The following is a 21645-nucleotide window of genomic DNA, read 5'->3' as shown; positions in this document are numbered from 1 at the left end:
CACGTGGATGACAACAGACATCAATCTCACGAACACATACATGCACACACATGAACACATACGCACACAGACATTTTTAGAGAAAGAGAGAGCATGCCATGGGAATGGGGTGGAAGAGCAGACAAAGCTCTGGAGTTAAGAGTCTAGAGGCCTTGAACTGCAGACACCCTAGTTGTAAATGACCTTGGGCATTGCTAACCTTCTCTCTCTGGTTCTCAGTTTCCTTACTTAGAAATTTGGGGCGAGGGTTGGGTCTTCATGCTCTCCAAGGGCTTTCTATCACAGTGACTCCAGACACAAGGAAGGGCTACATCAGGGACATGGGAGATGACAGAAGGCGACAGAACAGAGCATCCATCCCATCCTTTCCCATGTAGAAGGAAATGCTGGGGACGGGTGGGGGGTCAGGAGGCCACCCCCTGCTCCCGCGCACGTTCGGGAAAGCTGCATGGCCAGCATTTCCCAGTGAGTCTCTGGGACTGCTTCTGCCACCCCCTCTCTGCCCACTGCTCTCTGAGCCTAAGTGCCCTCAGGTGGAGGCTGCCACTTTTTTTTTTTTTTTTTGCCTCCCTCTGTGTAGACCCAGTGTCCAGGAAGAACGTGAAATCAGCCCACAGCACCCGGAACCGGTACTCGAGCCAGTGGACCTTGACCAAGGGCCAGGCCTCCACCCCTGCCCGAACCCTCACCTCCGACTGGCGCAATGTGGGTTCCCAGCACGGTGTCACTGTCGCTGAGAGTGACAGCTACAGTGCCAGCCTATCCCAAGACACAGGTGGGTCTGGGGACCCGCCTGCCTCCCGTCCATCTCCCTCCAGTTCCCCCCACTCATGGCCCACTTCCTTTCCTCCGATTCCTTTCTGACCAGCCTTGTCTAACATCCACATCACCTGCCTTCCCAGCTATCCACTGACTCCCTGTGTGGGGAGGGTTGGGGAGGGGGGGGGTCACTGGACCTTGCTTGGTCAATGATTTTATTTTGATTTCCCCAAAGAATTATTAGGAAAAGAATGGTGCACTGGACATCTGTTAAAGAAAGAGCTGATATTACAAGGCTTGGTTGCTTTTTTTTTTTTTTTTTTTTAAGACTGAAAAGGGTTCTGTTCTTCATTAGCCAATGATCTTACGCCACCGCCACCACTACCACTCCCCCGCCCCCCAGGGAAAACAGCGTCTTCTAGCCTGGTGCCCTCACGGCCAGGTTTTCAAATGGCTGCTTGAATCAGGGATGGTGCCATTCCCACCCCATAACCAACTCCTCTCCTCTCAACTCCACCCCCTCCATGTCTCCAGACAAAGGACGGAACAGCATGGTGTCTACTGAGAGCGCTTCCTCCACCTATGAGGAGCTAGCCCGGGCCTATGAGCATGCCAAGCTGGAGGAGCAGTTGCAGAACGCCAAGTTTGAAATCACAGAGTGCTTCATCTCGGACAGCTCCTCGGACCAGATGACCACGGGCACCAACGAGAATGCCGATAGCATGACATCCATGAGCACGCCCTCCGAGCCCGGCATCTGCCGCTTCACGGCCTCTCCACCCAAGCCCCAGGATGCTGACCGGGGCAAGAACGTGGCTGTGCCCATCCCTCACCGAGCCAGCAAGAGTGAGTGCTCAGCGCACATCCCCTGCTCTGGCCCCTGCCTCCCAGCATCACAAGCCTATCTAGATCTCATCCTGCCCGCCTACCCTAGTTCCCTGAGGAGAATGCAAGAGCAAAGACCTGAGACCCTCTCAGAACCATGTGCTAGCTCAACTTCTTCATGTTTCTGTGGTTTAAACAAGTTATTTAACCTCCCTGACCTTAGTTTTCTATTTGTGTAATTCAAATGATACTATCTCCTTTGCATTAATATATATATGTATATATATACATATATATGTGTATGTATATATATATATATATATATACACACACACACACACACACACACACATGACTGGCACGTGGGAGAGGCTCATTAACACAGTGGTCATCCCCTTAATCTGGCAAGGGTGGACAGGGATTGGATGAAAGTGTCCCCAGGCTTCTGACTCAGACGTCCTCTGTGATTCCAGGCGACTACTGCAACCTGCCAGTGTACTCCAAGTCGGAGTCCTTCTTCCGAAAGGGAGATGGGCGAGAGCCCTGCCCTGTGGTCCCACCCCGAGAGGCCTCCATGAGGAACCTGACTCGAGCCTACCACACCCAGTCTCGGCACCTCACCCTGGACCCTGCCAGCAAGCCCTTGGCCCTCCCCCATCCAGGGGCCCCAGCTGCCACCACCACGGCCACCTTACCTCAGAGGACTCTGGCCATGCCGGCCCCTCCAGCTGGCACGGCACCCCCGGCACCTGGTCCTACCCCCAGTGAGCCTCCTGCTGCCCCTAGTGCTGCTGCCCCGCCGGCCCCCAGCACTGAACCTCCAAGGGCCGGAGGCCCACACACCAAAATGGGGGGCTCCAGGGACTCGCTACTTGAGATGAACACCCCAGGGGTAGGTCGTTCTCAGAAACCAGGGGCTGGAGCCTATTCCAAATCCTACACCCTGGTGTAGGCGTGCTGACATCAGAAGAAGGGGCTGTACCCTGGGACCTCTGCACCTCCAGCCCTCACACACCAACGAGGCTGTTTCCCGAATTATTTATATTAAACTCACAGGCAAATAAAAAAATAAAAAAAATTAAAAAATTTTAAAAAAGACGTGAAAAAGAAACCCCCAAGTCATGAACACTTGTACATAGGACTCTTTTGTACAAATGAAACTATTTTCTTCTTCTCCATGAAGCCAGGGCACAAAACAAGTCAAATCCTCCACCCCATGAAATACGTGTGGAGAGATATATACATATATAGGCAGAATGGGACACAGCCACAATCTATATATCTATATATTTCTCTCACCTTCTTTTGAGTCAGAGGCACAAAGACAGCAATTTTTTTCCCTCCTGCTCACCCCCCTCCCGACTAGGTGATTTTGACAAAGACCAAAATCCCAACTCAGAGACACTGCATGCGATTTTACTGTTCCAAGACAACCAGGAGTTGCTTCAATTTGCAGATGCTTATGTGTTAATACCTTTTTCTATGAAAAAAGACCCAGCGCCGTGTGCAATAAAGGTTATGTTTCTACGTGGTGGCTTTTTTCCCATCTGGCAAGGGCCAGTGGGGAGGGCAGAGAGGCCTGTGTCCCAGGCCTGGGCTTTGACTCTGCACTGGAAGCTTTTGTAAGGCTTTCAGTTAGCCAGGGTGCAGCCACTGAGCATGCCCTTTGTTCTCAGATCCGTGCTGGGTTCTAAGAGGCAAGCAGCTCCGTGGCTTCGAGCAAGTGCCTAAACCCCTCTGAGCCAGGTTTCTCGTCTGCAGATGGAAAGTGTGTGTAGCCCGTGCAATGAGGCAATCAGGGAATGCGTGCTGGGAAGCCTAGAGCAGGCAGTGGGAGTCCCCTGGATTCTCTTCCAGAGGACCCAGAGGAGCTAGGGAAGTGTGGCTGCCGGAACCACTGGGGCACAGCTACACGAGAAGTACACGTGAATATATATATATATATACTACTAGAGGATCCAGCCAGCACCCTAAAGCTCCGGGCCGACACAGAGGAAGGTGTGGCCAGGTGTGGCCACAGGGAAGAGAGAGATCGCCAGAGGTCAGAGGGCAAAAGGGGCTCAAAGACAGGGAAAGGGAACATATCCAATCGACTCAGCACAGAAGGACAACAGCCCCTTGCCAGGTTTGGAAGGAATCAGCAACTCAGATACCAGAGAGAAAGCCAAGCATCCGGTGGAGGATTTGGGTGTACAGTAACAGCATTTCTGGTGACAGGTCCATCCTGGGAGGCTGCCTGTGACCTCCCTCTGTGGCCACAAAGGTTTAGAGCAGCAGAGGAAGGGAAAGGTCTTGAGCTAGAGACCAGCCTCAGATGAGAGCATGTACTGTTCCTGCGCTGTGACCAACCCCGGGGGAGGCAGGGCTGTGGAACTGGAAGGAAGGTGGGTCTGAAACCTACTGTTTCTGAAGATAACAGAGGGCTGAGAAGGGACCAACAGGTGGCATAGAGAAGGAGGATGCAGTGTGCTGGCAGATCAAGCAGCCTGGGCCACAGTGAGACCCCACCTGGGATATGTGGGGTGTCCAGGAATTAATATGAACAACCATATTAACCGGTAAGGGAAGGAATAAAAGCTCTGAAATAAGTTCTAAGTTCATAGGGAATTGCCCACTTCAGACCCCCCATCCAAACAGATCCGGGAGAATTGGCTAACAATGTGGTGAAAACCAAGAGACCCGGTGCCAGCTCAGAACCTGTCATCTCCCAGGGCTATGTGCACCATCTGCAGGTCATGTCTAGAATTGCAGACACAATAATCAAACCTAGAAGCTCTGCCTGGAATTAACTAAGTAGACACACATACACATACACACACACACACACACACACACACACACACACACACACACACACACCTCTGCTTTCTGAACACTGGGAAACAAATATGAATCAGACCTAGCTCCAGACAGAACACAGCCACAAGTAACTCCTCAGAGTCCAGAATAGTTAGGAAATGGAGCCACCCTCCTAGGGGCTGCAAAGAGGGCATTGTCATGAGAATGTATTGTGGAGCCCTATGGTGTGTGGGGCAGGAGCTAAGGAGAGTGTGTTCATCACACTGCCTCCTAGCCTCATTGCTGATTCAGGACACAGTGTCAGGATTTCCCTTTGATGGACAAGAAAGCCAGACTCTCAGGGGTTAGGAAGCTCTTACAAGTTTAGAAGATCAGAAAGAGGTCACAACAAGGCTAAACAGACTCTTTAGCTCTTAAAAGCCTGCTTCCTTGGCCACTGAGTCACACTATCGGGGGTACCACTGTTCAAAGTCTGAGTTCAGTTCTGCTCCAAGGATGCTGCCATTAGAGGAACCCAGCCCATGAGGAAGCCGGACTGAAGCAGGTAAGCAGTGAATACTGGGCTGTCCCGGCAGGTGAGTCTTGATGCAGCCTGGCTAGGATGGTGAACACTGCCCTCTTCTCTCTGGAGAGACACAGACAGTGATGGAAGGGGATGGATCAGCCTGAGAGGCTGCTGGGGGCAGCCTGGGGCCTGAGGAGAACTGCTGAGGAAGAATGAGAGAGGCAATGGAAAGCTAAACAGGATCCAGTTAAATTCCTGTGCAACTGAGCTGGCCCCTTACCAAGACACACAGGGTCTGGAAATTCAGACAGGCCAGGCTGGAGTGGAACTCAGTTGGTAGCAAGCATGCCTAGCCTATGTGGAGTCCCAGTTCAGTCTGCAGCACCACATAAACCAGATATGATGGTGCATGCTGGAATCCCAGGTCTCAGTCTGCAACACCACATAAACCAGATGTGATGGTGCATGCTGGAATCCCAGGTCTCAGTCTGCAGCACCACATAAACCAGATGTGATGGTGCATGATGGAATCCCAGGTCTCATTCTGCATCACCACATAAACCAGATGTGATGGTGCATGCTGGAATCCCAGGTCCCAGGAGGTGAAGCCAGAAGTTTAAGATCATCCTTGACTACATAAAGAGTTTGAGGCCAGTCTGGGATATGTGAGGCCCTGTCTCAAATGAGAAGACAGGATGAAGAAGAGAAGAGGAGGAGGAAGAGGAAGAAATGGAGAGGAAGAGGATAAAAAAGAGGAAGAAGAGGAAGAAGAAATGGGGAGGAAGAGAAGGAGAAGGAAGAAGAAGAAAAGGAGGAAGAGGCAGAGGAGGAGGCGGGGGAGAGGAAGAGGAAGAGGAGAAGGAGGAATTGGGTTTGTACAAAACCCAGACTATTCTACTTGCTAATAATGCTGAACCACACCATATTCCTTAGCTGATGCAAGGCTGCCTGTTAGAAGCACACCTGGATCCCCCAAAGCCCTATTCCTTGTCATTCATCTCCAGCAAAAGTGAAGAGCTGCATCAGTGGCCTTAAATGTCTGTTCACCCTTTCTAGGATTTCTCCTTTGTCCCCTACAGATAAAGCTACCTTGAGGGGCTTGATCTTCAAAATGTGGTCCAAAGACCAACAGCCTCATCAGCACTAGAAGCTTGCAAGTAATGTAACTTCTCAGGCTCACCCTGGAGCCACTGACTATGACTCGGAAGCAGTATCTTAGCAATATGCTGGGGGTACATATACACATGGGAGTTTGGGAAGCCCCCTCGAGAAGGCTGTCAGAGAGACCACCCCTATCTCTCTGTCTGCCCACAACCAGAGCTAGACTAGTGGGTCTCAAACCTAGCTGCACAGCAGATTCCCTGGAAGACCTGGCTAAAAACCACAGAAGCCAGAATCTCACCAATCTAGTCAAGTCACTACCGGTTGTCATTAGGCCAGGAATTTGTATTTTTATTTTGGTAAAAATACATACCACAAAAATTTCCAGTTTAAATATTTTTAAACATCCAATTGAGCAGCATTGCGTACATTTGCTTAACTGTGCAACTGTTCCTCTCCCTTTCTAGAACTTTTCTTCTTTCTCTATAGAGTTGGCTATTTGGGGGACCTCATATGAGTGCAGGCACTCAGTATCTGTCATTTAATATTTAGTTTATTTCACATAGAATAATCCTTCAACTTTCAGCCATGTTGTATTCTTGTTTGGTTGGTTGTTTGGTTGGTTGTTTGGTTGGTTGGTTGGTTTTTTGAGACAGGGTATTTCTGTGTCGCACGGACTGGTTTGAACAGGCTGGCCTAGAACTTGTGGCAGTCCTGCCTTCACCTGCCAGGTGCATGAAATGCAAGTGTGCCCCCGCCACACCTGGCCCATGCTGCATCTTTCATTGTTGTGTTTTGGTTTTCGCCTCGAGACAAGTTCTCTCTAGATGGAGCCCAGGCCCTGCAGCCTCAGTTCTCCCTGCCTCGGGCTCCCAGCTGCTGGGATTACAGGTGGGAGCCGCTACACCTGTGTCTTTTGGAGAGAGATGAGAAATTCCTGACAACATATGACCTTTTTTTTACAGTGTGTGTGTGTGTGTGTGTGTGTGTGTGTACACATGTGCACCTATGTGTGTGCATGTACATACATGCCAGGGTGTGCAAATGGAGGTCAGAGGACAGCTTACAGAAGTCAATTCTCTCGTTCTACCTTGTGAACCCCAAAGGCTGGACTTAGTTTATCAGGCTTAGTGGCAGGTGACTTATCCACCGAGCCATCTCACCACCCCTGCTGGATCCCATATCAGAAATGCATTCCTGTTCAAGGATAAGGAGTATTCCATTGTAAGCACTCGCCATGCTTGGTTCATCTTTTATCTGTGGATGCTCACACCTTCCAAGCATCATTGCTAGGGACATGGGTGTGTATGTATCTGGATTCCTGCTTCCAGTTCTCTTGAGCTCATGATCAGATTTTTCTGAGTCATATAACAATTGTACATTTCACTTTTTGAGATACTGCCCAACTGTTTCCCCCAGGCATCTACATGTTGTTGTTTACTTGTTTGATTGATTCGGAGTTGTTTGTTTTAGACTGGATCTCATTTTGTAACCCAGGATAGCCTGGACTTCATAGGTAGTCCAAACTGGCCTTGAACTCATGGTGTTTCTCCACTTTAGCATCCTGAGTGGTAGGATTATGAGCATGAGCCACCCACACCTGGCTAAATGAGTGAAATCCTTTGTGACTTGTCTCATTCCTGTCACAGTGCTGGGCAAGTATTCTACTACTGAGCCACACCTCCAGGAACATCTGTATTTTAAAGATTTTTTTAAATGTATATGAGTGTTTGCCGCATGTTTGTATGTATGTACATGTATGTACATCACCGGCATGCTTTGCACCCACAGAGGCCAAAAGAGGGCATCAAATTTCTCAGACGGTAGTTATATATGCGTGAGCTACCCTGTGAGTGCTGGGAACTGTACCTGGGTCTTCTGCAAGTGCAGCAATAGGTCTTAACCACTGAGTAATCTTTCCCCAACATCTGTATTTTTAACAGACAAAATGATATCCAAACATTTTTTCACAAGTTTTCAAATGTCTATGTGTGCGCACTAATATAAAGGTCAAAGGACAACTTGCAGGGATTGATTCTCTCTTTCCACCACACGGGTTCTGGGGATTGAACTCAGATGATCAGGCTTAGCAGTCAGTGTCTTTATCCACTGAGCCATCTTGCTAGCCCCCAAGCATTTATTCATGAACCAAATACCCTGAACACTTCAAGTGTGCTGTCCCAGCTCAGGCTGGATAACCCGGATGGTTCGGTCAGGCCTCCATCTGATTGGAAACCAGTGCCTGGGGAAGCACCTGGAGTGTTAGAGTGAGCAGAAGTGAAGTGGCCACTTCAGGAAGGACAGTGAGGGAATCGGGCAGCTGCCCCACAAGGAGAGTGGAGACCCTTTCCTCCAGGCCACCTTGTGCTCTGTCTCGTCTCCAAACCTGTGGGCAGTGGTCCACCTGGAGCCAGCGTGGAGCCTGTTCTGTTCGGTCCACACTTGGCATCAGTATCTTCTCCCCTAGGCTCCCCTTGTTCTCACATGGGAACAACCTGAGGTAGAGGGTAGGAGAGCTTGCTGGAGGGCATTAGGAAACCTTCTGATCTGGTGTTAGGGATGACCGTTCCCTACCAGGAAAGGGGGTGGGGGTGAGAAGTGGAAGGGGGGTGAGAAGTGGAGGAGGTTCAGGAACAGCACTCTTATGCTTGCGTCGTCTCCAGAAGGAATTAGTAGTATCTGCTATTTTCCAAGAGCACTCCATAGGATGTGAACAGAGTGACTTTGATGCCTTTTGAATACTGAGCTATGTGATTATAAGACCCATTCTAATCGTCACTTCAAGTCTCTTCCAGCTGGGGGGGGGGGGGAGTGGCAAACACCCTTAATCCCAGCACTCGGAAGGCAGAGGGAGGCGGATCTCTGTGAGTTCGAGGCCAGCCTGGGCTAGAGTGAGTTCCAGGACAGGCTCCAAAGCTCCACAGAGAAACCCTATCTCGAAAAACCAAAAAAAAAGGCTCTTCCAGGAGCAAGTGGCTCAGCCAGGAAAGACAGGAAAGACACTTCTTGCCAAGCCTAATGACCTGACTTTAATCTCCGGGTCCCACATGATGGGAGAGAATTAACTCCCACAATTTGTCCTCTGGCCTTCACAGACATACCAAGCAAATAAATGTAATTTAAAAACGTAAGTCTCCTCCCAAAGCCTCTGGGAGCTTCCCCAGGCTGTTTCCTCTCAAAACAACGTATGCCTACTCCTCCACACGTGTGCTGATGCAGTGTTTAGATATGGGACCTCTGGAAATGATTAGACACGAAGACAGAGTCCTCCTCATGAACGGTACTAGGGACTCAGAAGAGCCTAGGGGGCCACATTTCACCCTCCCACCATGAGACCATAGCTAGAAGGCACCATCTGTGAACCAGAAAGGTCCTCACCAGAACCCACTCTGCTGGAATCTTGACCTTGGATTTCCAGTCTCCAGAGCTGAGGGGATAGTGTGTCGCTGTTTGCAGTCCTAGTTTATAGTATTTGGAAGGTGTGGTTGCTATTCTTGGTTGTCAACTTGACTACATCTGGAATTAAACAGAATCCAAAAATGGAGGGCACACCTATGAGGAATTTTTCGCTTGTTTTGAAGTAGGTGGATCCACTTCTAATCCAGACTTTTGAGGTAGGAAGAAGACACAAGCCTTTGATACAGTTCTTAAGACAGGAAGACACACCTTTAATCTGGGCCACACCTTCTGCTGGAAGCTTTTGTTCTTTGCCTGTTTACCCTCACCTTGCTAGCACATCCATTCCTTCACTGGCATCAGGGCCTACTCCTTCAGGATTCCAGTGTCTACTGAAGACCAGCTGAGACATCCAGCCTCATGGACTGAACAACTTCTGGATTCTTAGACTTTCTGTTCATAGTCATTGTATGATTAGCAGGATCATAGCCTATAAATCATTCTAATAAATCCCCGTTCATTCCATAAATCCTGTTTCTCTAGAGAACCCTGACTATACAGAAGGGCAAGGTGCAAGGATTGAACCTGTCACTACACACACACTCTATGCCACTGAACGGCACCCCCAACTTTATAGTATTTTTTGCAGCAGCCCAGACTCAATGCCCTTCCACTGGCTCCAGAGGTCTATGATATGAATTCCCCAGCTAGATTATAAAGTTCATGAGAGGAAAAGTGATAGTATAATTTGTTTTAATTTTTTTAATTTAAAGATATTCATTTATTTAGAGGCAGGTTCTCACTATGTAGCTCTGGATGGCCTGAACCTCACTTTGTAAACCAGGATGGTCTCAAACTCACCTGCTTCTGCCTCCTGAGTATTGGGATTAAATGGGCATGTCACCATGCCCAGCCAAATACCAGTCCCCAAATTTTATTTATTTGTTTGTTTGTTTGTTTGTTTAATTTTTATTATTTTTGCTATACCGGGGACTGATCCAGGGCCACACGCATGCTAAACCAGTAAATAATACAGCACTACATTCCCAGGCCCCAAATTCCCTTTTTAAACCCCAGCCCAGGAAGGTTTTACCACCCCAGCTAGAACCCACCAGTTGTAGGATTCCACGTGTGCAGACCAAACTGCCAGGGACTGTGCTGTAAGCCTGGAAGAAACAGGAGCTGTTGACACTCGGGCAGTTGTGGGCAACAGAGTCTGACTTTCAGGAGCAGGTGGACCTAGTTCAAATCCTAGTTATTAGCTCTGGGACTTTGGCCTATAGTGACTTAACCTCTCTGAGCTTAAAACTTCCTTATCTCTAAACTCTCACTTTCCAAAGGTTAAGATTGGAAACAAGAACATCAGAAAACCACAGCACACGGAAGCATTCAAGAGCTGTCAGGCTGATGTCCCTCATCTCCTCCTTCCTTCCTAGGGCCGGCTAGGCCACTGGGCTAAGAGCCCCGGGGGTCTCCAGGCTAGCAAGTGGGAAACAGGGAAGGGGTAGACAGTGAATGTGAGCGAGTACTCCTTGAGGGCTGGCGGCAGCGGTAAAGGCTGAGGGTGCTCTGGGGGAGGGGGATGGCGTGCAGGACTCTACACCTTACCAAGGGCCCGAGCCTTGTTTCTGTCACCCATAAAAAGGAGCAGACCACGCCTGCACCAAACTCCACACTGTTGGATGAATAAGTCAGACACCCAGTCACTGTCCCCTTCCTCTTTCCCTCAGAAGGAAGGACACAAAGGCCTCAAAGCGACCAACAACACATTCACAGGACGGCCTTATAGAAAACCGACTTGCAGAGATTTAATAGATGCAAAAACACCCAGGATTGTCACCAGGGTGGGTTGTACCACAAGAGCTGTTCTCAAGGCACACAGAGTGGAACAAATAACAAAATGGACTTTTCTGTGTCTGGTCGGCTGATGACTAAAAAATATCGAAGAGGGTAAAAGCCAACTGGTTCTTCGTGTCTTATTCCATGGCAAAGAAATGAGCGATGAGCAGTGAGAGTCGGGTTCTGTGGGCTGCAGGGGCGAAGGCAACCCGCAGCTTCTCAAGACAAGAAAAATGAGGGCATTTCGTTTAAACAATGAGACAGATGCCGAGAACATCGCCTGCAGAGCCCGCTGGGGGTGTGGGGCTGTAGAGGCTGTGCCAGAAGCACCAACTGGCCAAGGCAGTCCCTGCCAGTACCAGACACCAGTCGGCCCTTCCACCGAGCTCTGGGGAGGGTTGACAGGTGGACTGGGGTCGGGGTGGCCCAGGCAGAAGGCCCCGATGGAAACAGGGCTCGCAGGTACACGAGGGATGTCGTAGGAAGAGAAATATCAAGACGGAGCAGAAGCCTTGCCCGTCTTTTCCTATGGCTTTCTTTGTGGCTTCCTGAAGAGACCTGAGAGCAAGGGCGAGCTCCAGAGGGCATCCTAAGGGAGGGGAGGCTGCTCGCCCTGAGGAAAGCCGGGTGCCGGCTGAGGGAGAAGAGCAGGACATCGGGGGCCCTCTAACAACTCCAGCAGGACTCAGGCAGCTGAGCCCAAACCTGAGATAGCCAAAAGCAGACATTAAAAAGGAAAAAAGGCAAAAAGAGAGGAAGTGGTGCGGCCCTTACGGGGCTGAGGTATCAGAAAGACAGCTACGGGCCCCCCGCACTGCCCAGTTCCAGGGCATAGCCATGCTAGGGGACTGTCCTGAACAAAGGACCACACTCTCCACGCTATGAGAGCCCTCAGCAAGGCTTGAAGGCCAGGAACCCAACCTCCGAGGAGACTCCCTAGGCCTCCCAAGGCAGTTGCTTTGATTGAAGGTGGCCACATCCCTGAAGTCCTCAGCAGCCACTTCAACGCAGAAGCTTGCAGACGTCCGCATATTCCTGAATATTCAGGACAGTCCGTGGGCGAAGCGTGTGTGGTTGCTCACAGTCCTGCTGGGCTTTCCACCACCCTCCCGGTGGTTCCTCCAAGTCCTGGGTGGAGCACACATGCCTGATCGGAGGGAAATAAAGTGCTGGGGATCCTCAGGCACTTGGTGGAGAGGAGGACGAGGTCGCTGCCCGGCCCCCCATGGGGCTCAATAGTGAAACACATTCAGTCTGTTGTTCTCATCCAGACCCAGCTGCAGTAAGTTCGAAGTGGTTGTCGGTTTGGGCACCGAGGGGAAGAGCTGTCTGGCCACAAAGTGAAGGAAAACCGGATGGCTGAGCATACCCAGGCGAGTGCTAAGGGAGGGACTAAGGCCCAACGGGATGTTCCTCAGACATCAGAGGCCTGTGGCGGACACAGCCGGTCAGCTATTGCAACAGCAAGGGGCAAGGGTTTGGAGCCCAGCTCAAAGGATACACCTTGGGGTCATTCCTGAAATGTTCCAGCCACTTCCGGTTAGACTCTATCATGTTCTGGACGCTGACACTGTCCATGCTGGGGACTCGAGAATGGGAACGTTGCAGGAGGTGGAGCTGCTCACTGGGGAAGAGAAGGAGAGCTGAGGGTGCGGGAGAGGAGGGGAGAGCAGGCCGGAAGTGGATGGAGTGCGTGGCTGAGCCAACAAGCACCTCCTCCCTGTTCCTCTCACTGGCCCAGCGGCAACCCTGTGAGGCCTCCAGCAATTCAAAGGTCCTCCTCTGGCGAGGCAAGCATCAGCTCCCCAGAGGGAAGGCAGTGGCTGCCCTCCACCCCCTTTCGGGGCATCTGATGCAGAATCCACTCAAGACCTTCACATCTGTCTGTCCTCGGCCAGTCCCCGTAAGAAACTTCCCTCTGTCAGCTGAGGTACTTACACAGCACCAGCTCTCAGGCTGGCCCAGAGAGCAGACATGGCTGTGGGATTTACAGTTAGGGCCGGGGGTGGGGAGAAGAGGATATCTGACAGAGAACAAGATGAATAGGAAATTAATAACAGGACTAAATAACCGCCTGTCTGTCTCCCCCATGGGGTGTCCCTCTCCCTCCAGATGTTGCTCAGCAGGCACTGGAGAAGAAGGGGGCCATAGCAATGAGACAAAGAGCTCAACGGCACAGACGGGCCAGATTCCAGGGCTAGTGGGGCCGGCCGTCGGAAGGGCAGGGTCTCACCTCAGGCTCGTCTCTCCTCACAGGCCCGTGGACGGCATCTGTAGAGCCAGTCAGACACGCTCCTCCCCACACCCACTGAGCCTCAGCAGCAGGGAAGGCAGGACGCAGGTGACTCTGGACCGGGAACCTGCCTGGGCTCCTGGGGCCACAGGACCACGGGGTCTACTCCCACCCGTCCCCGGGGCCACCTGCCCAGGGAGGGACAGTGAGGATCTTGACTGCGAGGCTCACCTTACAGACACGTAGCCCAGCTTGTTCTCCAGTGGGGGAGGGCAGCCGCTGAGCAACGGGATGCCAGCTGGAACGGCAAGGAGTTCAGAGGCAGCAGTCAGCCAGCTGGGCCAGCCCCCAGCCTCAGCGGGCCACTTCCATGTCCACCACCCACACCTCCTGCGGTCCCAGGAACGGACGTCCCCAGAACAAACGGTAGCAGGGGAAGTTTCTGTGCTGAGGGTGGGACAGGTGACAGACAAGAACTGCCCTGTTTACTTTGATTCTAAAAATCTGATTTCCAATTGGGGCTGAGACAGAAAATGTTTTTACATTTTTTTCCTCAAATGGTTGCCTTTATGACTTGTGTTCCTCAACAAGGAATGGGGCCCCAGAGCAGAAGCCAGGGCCAAGGGGTCATAGGTATAAGAGTCAACACCTGGTATGTGACTCACCCACTCACAGAGCACTCTGGAGCTTATTACTAAGCCTCACTGAGTCTCAACTTACTCGTCTCTAAAATGGGGAAAATAACTACTACCTCAGAGAACTACAATACAGACTAAAGAGGGGTGTGTGTGTGTGTGTGTGTGTGTGTGTGTGTGTGTGTGTGTGTGTCATGGTGTACTGTATCAGTGACAGATATTAGGATGACACCAATGACTTTTTTAGATTCTGCCCAGCTCTAGCATTGATAATAAAAGCTCTGCGCAGAGCAAGCACAGAGCCTCTGGATGTAAGGCCACAGCAAGGTCTTCCTGCACCAGGGCCCCACTGACAGAGCCAACAGACCAAAGCCGGGGAGGGAGGTAAGGGCTGAGCAGAGGAAGAAGACAGGGAGGATGGTTATGGGAGAGGGCACAGGGGCAAAGGAGAGACACGGGAAGGCTCCACCCAGAAACCAGACGCGTGTGGGCCTGGGGACCTACAGGGGAAATACTTGCGCCACTTCTCCAGCAGGAAGTCGTCCACCGTTTTCGACGAGGAGGAGAGCTTGGTGCCCTGTCCTGGGTCCCAGGCCCACTGGGTGGACGTGGATGTGACAGACGATGAGGGCGAGGGCTTCGTCAGGAGGGAGTAGGCAGGGGCAGGGGCGCTCTTGGAGGACCGAAGGGAGGAGGGGAGGGGCGGAGGCGGGGGCTGGCCGCTGAGGCCCTGTGGCGGCGGCGGCGGCTGGGAGTTGAGGCTGCCCAGCACACTCAGCACGCCATTCAGCTCACTGCTGATCCGCTGAAGGGAACTGCTCAGGTAATGGATCTTGTTGGGATCGGCCGAACTTGGGGTCGAGGTGACTGAAAGAGGCAGGTGGTGGCAAAGGATTCAGGATCTAGCGGGCACTTGAGCATCCTACGACTGGAGGACAAAGGATGGACGCGGGGCTTCTGGGTCCCAGACAAGGGGCCCAAGGACGTAGACAAAAGGAAAAACAAGGTCCTTGACCCAACCCCAGGCCAGAGCAGCCAAGAGCGGGTGGCTACCGGAGGCCTGGAGAGAAGAGACCACCACAAGGATCCCTGGCCCTTCCGTCCCCTCCATCTGCAGACCCAGCACTGAGGATGACCTCATCTGGATGAGGTCAGGCTCAATGCAGGGCTTGGGGGAGGGGACTGGAATATGGCCCCCACATTCCTCCCTCTCCACCACACTGGGCTTCACTCCACCTCTCCCTCCCCGGCTTCCTTGTGCGCCACCACTCACTGTGAGGCAGGGGGCAGGACTCAGAACTCTCACTGCTGAAGTCTTCCATGTCACTGAGATCAAAGGTCACCTTCTTGATAGAGGATCCTTTCAGAGTGTCCTCGTCAGAGACCTGACCGGTAGAAGTGGCCATGAGCACTGTTCCTCCTCAGGTGTTTTCACCCCACCTGCCTTGTGGTGAGTGAGGGCTGAGGCATGATGAGGTGCTTCTTCTGGGGTCCAAGGTTCGATGGGCACCCCAGGAGAGGCATACCACAAAATCTGCCTCAGTAGAGAGGTCAAGCTAAGAGAACCCAACTGCCTGTGAAGCAGCCCAGATGGACCCCCAGGACCAGAGGAACCCCGTCATCATCCTTGCGGTACTCCCCATTTGAGTGTCCCTGCTCCCAAACTGAAACCTGGAGCATGGAGGAGATTTCACACAGTCTCGGGGAAGGAAGAGACACTCTTGATGACACACTCAGTCACACCTCTCCTGGAACCATGCAGGAAGAGCAGGGCTAGTCCCCAATTCTGTGACATTCACAGAATCAAATGTGCTGCGACCAAGCAACAGATGTTCCAAGGATGCCCTGAACCATCAGCACGGACATCAACCACGCAGGCGTTTCGACACAGCCATCGCCTCTGCTATCTCAGCCAAGAGCCTGAGCCCTAGAGGCCCAGTTCTCCCCAATCCAGGCCTGAAGAAATAAAGGCTCCCAGGAGTAGAGGAGGGAGGGAGGGAGGGAGGGAGGGAGGGAGGGGCCACACCGGGCTATGTGGCCACAGGGTGATACCTCTTCCTGTAGAGAAGATTCCAGCTGGCTCAGCTTCTCTTCTTTCTTCTTCAGCAGGTCATGACCTTTCCGCATGGCTGACTTCATCTCATCCAGGTGCCGGTGCTCCTAGGACCAGGGAGGAAGGCGGGGAAAAATGTCTCAGCACAGACACTAGAGTTCCAGCTCTGGTATGTGGTGGCTGCGTGGTTGGAAACACATCCCTTAACTCTATCCAGCTGCTCATTTGAGAGAATGGCTACTTGCCCTCAGACCCCGAGAACTAACAGGACAGTGTGTTATGGGAGGAAAACCATGCCTGCAGATGCTAAGTCCTCCAGCTGTGGACCAAATGGTTACCATCACTCGGCTAGCTATTACTATTACCCTTGGCACCAACAAAAGGGACAAATCGGGACAGTGAAAGTGCCCAGGGATAGAATGGCCACACCCTGGGGAGCCCATGCTTGTGTCCACACGCCTCTTGCTATCTGTTGCCCACAAGCTAAGCACCCAGGCCTCAGGGCATGTGGCCCTCACCAATTCTGGCATATTCAGGATTATAAAGGTTCAGACATGATCCAGGGGAGCCCACGCTATTGAGGCCTCGACTGGTACAAAAATCTGTAACATCATGTAATGATGGCATCTCTGTCTCTTTATTGCAAATCAGACTGTCGGAGAAGCCAGCTCCGGGAGCTACTCAACCTTACAGTGAGGGCATCCAAAGGTCTTCTGTCTCCAGTGTATCAGAGTAGCAAAGAAGAACACTGAATTTGAAATATTTTAGACATTGGTTGTATCTTTCACCTAGGAACATGGCAATGGCAATACAGGTTGAATATCCCACTTCCAACCTGCTTGGCCTCAGAAATATCTGAAATTTTGTCGTTTTCAGATTTAGGGATATCTGCATGGACTTTACTGCTTGAATTGATTTGGGTGTTAGGGACCCTCAACCTGTATACCTCACTCATTAAAGATGATCACTGTGAAGATAAAACAATTTATTATTAAAGAAGGTGTTTCACATGGTGCATGGCCATGATGAGGCAAATGCCCCCAGGGCCCATGAATGTTCAGCTGAGGAAAAGTTAGCACCCTCAGACCTCCCAACACAGGCTGGTAGGCCCTCCTCTTTGCTCCTAACCTCATCCAAGTTCTTGCGCACGTTTTCCAGGACTGTGGTGCCTGGGAGGTCTTCATCCATCTCCTGGGCACTAGCCAGCTCATGGCGCCAATGCTGCTGGGCGGCCTTCAGTGCCGTCTGCCGCCTCCGCATGGAGCGGGTCTGGCGCACCAGGAACTCCTTTGCACTCCGCACAGCTACACCCTCAGCAGAGAGGAAGTGCCGGACACTGTGGGGCGGCAGGGAAGGAAAACTGAAGGCTACACTAAGCCACAGGGCCACTTCTTCGGCACATGTCCACCTGAACATACACGGGAGCTACTACTGGACTGGGGCTGGGATATCACTGTTAGATACCTAGAGTGTGTGACACTCTGCGGACTGTCCCGGGAGCCTGTACTCAGGTAACTAGACACTCCTAGGGGGTCTGATCGTCAACCAGAGGCCAGCAGGTGCCGGCATGCTGTGTTAAAGGTCACAAGCGGCAGGATATTAGCTTAGCAGAGAAGACTCTTCCGTCCCTGGGTCATGCCTTGAACCAAGCCCCACTGATGGTCAGGGTCACCTCAGCTCTGATATTGGCACACGATAGGCTAGGGAAACTCACCTATCCATGGACGGGTCGATATCCTCCTTGCTCTGGGAGAGAGACGAGGACACCTCTTGGGTTTCATTCTGCAGACACATAATAGAAAAGGCCAGCTGAGTGTGGAGAAGCAAAGGGATCCTGAAGTCCCTCCCGGGGTCCTAGGCCAAGAAACAGGTCTTCCAGTCCCCAGGTGCTCTTTACAGATAGGTACCATCTGAGTGACGGAGAGGGTGGAGAAGGAGAAGAAGGAGGCTAGATGCTAAATAAAGCAGAGCCCAGTTCCTCTCCAAATGCCCCACCTTTCTGCCTCCCACCCATAACCCCTGCCCTCACTCCCAGGCCTCAGCCCCTGGCTCACTGTGCCAAGGGATTTCCTCAGGTCGTCAATGTGGAGATCTGGCTCCAAATGTGAGGATGCATTCTTCTCAGCTGCCAGCTCTTTCAACATGTCCTGCTTCCTTTGTACTTCAGCCTCCAGGCCACTGTGGTGAGGAAGAGAGCAGGAGGGCTGTGAGGCTGGGACACTCACTCTCTCCCCCACAGGGCCTCGGCACTCCATCCCTACAAAGTGCAGCAGAGATGTGCTGGCTGCTTCTGTCTGGGTTCCAAGCTGGGCCCTCTCCCTCTGGAGGTCCACGAGGAGCCGGGCCCAAAAGCGGCAGAGGGCAGAGGGCAGGGGGAAGAGGTGGCCGCGGGCCAGGAGCAGAGTGCCCACACTACCTCACGTGCTTCTGCAGCCTCTGACTTTGGGTCTGCAGCAGATCCACCTGCGACTCCAGCTCCACCCGCCGGACACGCAGGTCATCGATGACCCTTCGCAGCTGCCGCTTCGACTCCACCAGGTGGGCGTGCTCTTTCTTCACTTCTTCCAGGTGCTGATGGGTGGCTGTGGCTTCCTGGGGCAGAGGAAAAGATAAGAACACCCACAGACCCTGGGGAGAAGGTGAGGTGCAGGCAGCGTCAGAAGTGTGGGGAACAGAAAACAACGAGACGGATTGAAAGCCAGAGCGACCGAAGCCACTGTCTCTAGGATCTGGGGTCCGTGGGCTCCTGTCTGCCACCAGAGCTCCACTCCCTGAGGCTCGAAAGTCAGGTCCACTGGGTAACATGATACTGGCCAACACAGTCTTAGGACCCCGGGGCCTGGACAGGACAGGTGAACACATGAGGGCTGGGGGGGGTGGCAAACAAGAGAGAGACAGTGTGGCAAACAGACCTCCTTCTCCAGAGCAGCCTGCCTCTGCGCGTCCAGGAGTAGTTGCTTCTCTCTGCGAATATTCTCCTCCTGAAGGGAAATAAGCCCCAGGCTGACTGCAGACCCCAAGACTGAGGTCGAGCCTGCCCTGTGCTCACACCCCCTCCCCACGGCAAGGTGGATCTGGCCATCGCCCTCCTTTACCTGGACATCCAGCTGAGCCCGTCTGGCCTTGACATCTTTAGTTCTGGTTGCAAGATCCACCTCTAAATCTTGTAATTTCCTTTCCTGGCACAAGTATGGCAGAGAGAAAGACATGGTGTGGGAAGGGAGAACGGTATTAGCTGAGGGGTAGGAGAAAGGTCCAGAACCCAGCAGGCCACACCCAGCTCTAAGCCGGACGCGGGCTGGCTTCCTCTTTCCCTGTTCTTGCATCCTTCCAGCGTACAGCAGGCCACATCTTGCTGAGTCCAGTGGGGGCATCCCCCAAGAACAAAGACATAAATGGTCTGACCTCTCCTTCCCAGGCTCAGAAAACAAAGGAGCAAAGATACCCTGACTCGTAGACATAGCCAGGGTTGAGATCCCCTTCCTGAAGGTGCCAGACTCTGCCCCACAACTCTTGGATCAGCACCCAAGACTTCCTAGCCTGCACCGGAAGCGTGTAAGCGCCGCCCCCACGCCAGGCCCTCACCTGATCCCGGTGCCGACGCCTCAGGTCCTCAAGCTGCTGGTCCTGCTCCTGCCTCATGTTCTCTAACTCTCGCTCATGGGCCCTTCGCAGGCGTTCCAGCTCTCCTGTCAGGTGCCCCAGGAGCTCAGCCCGCTGCTTTCTTTCCTAAAAAGATCATGGCGGCCGCCTGTGGGAATCTACAGTGGCTCCTAACACCCCCCAAAATCAGTCTCCCCAACTCCCGCTGTGGTAGATCAGTGAGACCGGTGAAGATCACTACCAGCTCCCCAAGTTTTGTTGCGAGGGCTGCTGTTCACCCGCAACGGGAGCAAGCCAAGTTGAGTTGGGGTCCACTCAAGTCGTGGAACATCCCCACCTCTAGGCCCAAGATGGATAACGAGATGGTTACTATTACTGTCCAGTTGACAGAGCCTGGGATCACCTAGGAGACAGGCTCTGGGCATGTCTGTGAGGGATTTTCTAGACTGGGTTAGCTGAGGTGGGAAGACCCACCCTAAATGTGGGAGGCACTGTTCCATGGGCTGAGACTCAGACTAAAGCAAGAACTGGAGCTGAGTGTCTACACTCATCCCCCGGCTCCTGACTGTGGACACAATGGGGCCGACTGCATCATGCTTCTGCGCAAGACTTCCCCACCATAATAGGAGGAAAGCCTTCCCCACCATAATAAGAGTGTAACTTGAACCCCCCCCCTCCCTGAGATGACTTTGCCAGGTAGTTTGACACAGCAACAACATAAGAAAGTAACTGATGCAGGCAGATAATATCCAGATATTGTTTGGCTCTTGGTTTTTCCTTGTTGTCCTGAAATTCCAGGCACCCTGGAGGCAAGGTTTTGGAGTGACTAAAACTGAAAGCTGTGGAGTCAGACCGCTTGGGAAGGCGGCCTAATTCTCCAAAATGAAGGTGGTGATGCGCACATTTCCCAAGGCTGCCTCGAGGACTGAACACAGGAGGATGGTTAAGGAGCTCAGAGTAGTGCCTGGCACCTAGTAAAAGCTTGGTATCTATCCATCAGTAATCATTACCATTTAAACAAAGTACAGCCACCATGGGGGAATAAGCGCCCCTGTTAGGGGATGAGGGTTTCTCATGCTTCGGAAGAAAAACAAAACAATGGCCTTGTTATTGTAGGATGCCAGAGAAGTAAATCTCCCCTAACTGAGATTTTCCAGATCTCAGCCCCTCCCCAGGCCTGGCGGCCAACAGCGAAGGACAACAGTTGGTGTTTCTATCTTTCTGTGTGCTGACAGGGAGGGGACTGAGCTACCTCGGCTTCATAGCGCTCTCTGGCCTCAGCCATCACTTGCCGGTGTTCCTCCTTCATCTTGTCCATCTTCCTCTCATGCTCCCTCTCCACCTCCTGGCGCTTGTCTCGAAGGAGGCTGCTGAGCTGGAAGGAGGAGAGCAGGAACCCAGCTTGCGGGACTGGGAGTAGACAGGCCTGAGGACCTGCAGGTCTTCCACATGAAGCGTCCCCAGCACACACACACACACACACACACACACACACACACACACACACACACACAGAGCACCGAAGCATGCATGCCTCTGAACTATGACCACCACCCCTCCCTACGGGCACACAAGAGCCTGGAGGTACCAAAGGTCCCGGCTTTGAGGGAGCGGAGGCCACTCGGGCTGGAGGGCCCGGAGACCTTAGTGGCGCGGACACAGAGCAGCACTCACCTCTTGCTCGTACTCCATCACCTGATGAACCTTCTGGTGAGCTCTCTGCTCTGCCCGCCCAAGGCTCTCCTGTAACTGGGCCTCCTCCTTCTGCTGAGCTCCCTCTATCTTCTTCTGGAGGCTGGAGACCACCTGAGGAGGCAGCAGCGCACACAGGGGAGTGTGGCCCGCAGAAGAGAGCCACCAAGCAGGGACTCGCTGCCGGAGATCTAGCACCCATCCC

The 21645-nt window shown here is 52.5% G+C and overlaps 2 protein-coding genes across 8 annotated transcripts in view; one reads left to right on the top strand and one right to left on the bottom strand.

Moving 5' to 3' along the window:
• The window catches only part of Dscaml1 (DS cell adhesion molecule like 1), a 335803-nt gene extending 332692 nt beyond the window's left edge, over positions 1 to 3111 (top strand). For all 3 annotated transcript variants that reach the window (XM_028866435.2, XM_028866438.1, XM_028866436.2), the window contains 3 exons: positions 581 to 775; positions 1294 to 1605; positions 2058 to 3111. In XM_028866435.2, the coding sequence (XP_028722268.1) occupies positions 581 to 775; positions 1294 to 1605; positions 2058 to 2536 (986 nt within the window). In that variant the 3' untranslated portion in view covers positions 2537 to 3111. The remainder of the gene's footprint in view (positions 1 to 580; positions 776 to 1293; positions 1606 to 2057) is intronic.
• Positions 3112 to 11168: 8057 nt separating this feature from the next.
• Positions 11169 to 21645, bottom strand: part of Cep164 (centrosomal protein 164) — a 67287-nt gene continuing 56810 nt past the window's right edge. For all 5 annotated transcript variants that reach the window (XM_037207538.1, XM_028866440.2, XM_037207539.1 and 2 more), the window contains 15 exons: positions 21423 to 21554; positions 21001 to 21123; positions 19731 to 19874; positions 19241 to 19324; positions 19058 to 19126; positions 18562 to 18737; positions 18200 to 18323; positions 17860 to 17927; positions 17274 to 17481; positions 16145 to 16252; positions 15366 to 15477; positions 14597 to 14959; positions 13689 to 13755; positions 12726 to 12848; positions 11169 to 12553 (listed from right to left, as the gene is read on the bottom strand). In XM_037207538.1, coding sequence (XP_037063433.1) covers positions 12457 to 12553; positions 12726 to 12848; positions 13689 to 13755; positions 14597 to 14959; positions 15366 to 15477; positions 16145 to 16252; positions 17274 to 17481; positions 17860 to 17927; positions 18200 to 18323; positions 18562 to 18737; positions 19058 to 19126; positions 19241 to 19324; positions 19731 to 19874; positions 21001 to 21123; positions 21423 to 21554 — 1998 coding nt within the window. In that variant the 3' untranslated portion in view covers positions 11169 to 12456. The remainder of the gene's footprint in view (positions 12554 to 12725; positions 12849 to 13688; positions 13756 to 14596; positions 14960 to 15365; positions 15478 to 16144; positions 16253 to 17273; positions 17482 to 17859; positions 17928 to 18199; positions 18324 to 18561; positions 18738 to 19057; positions 19127 to 19240; positions 19325 to 19730; positions 19875 to 21000; positions 21124 to 21422; positions 21555 to 21645) is intronic.

Source organism: Peromyscus leucopus, chromosome 7 (assembly GCF_004664715.2).
Source record: "Peromyscus leucopus breed LL Stock chromosome 7, UCI_PerLeu_2.1, whole genome shotgun sequence".
NCBI lineage: Eukaryota > Metazoa > Chordata > Mammalia > Rodentia > Cricetidae > Peromyscus > Peromyscus leucopus.
Note: the sequence above shows the minus strand (reverse complement) of the source record. Positions and strands in the feature narration are given on the sequence as shown.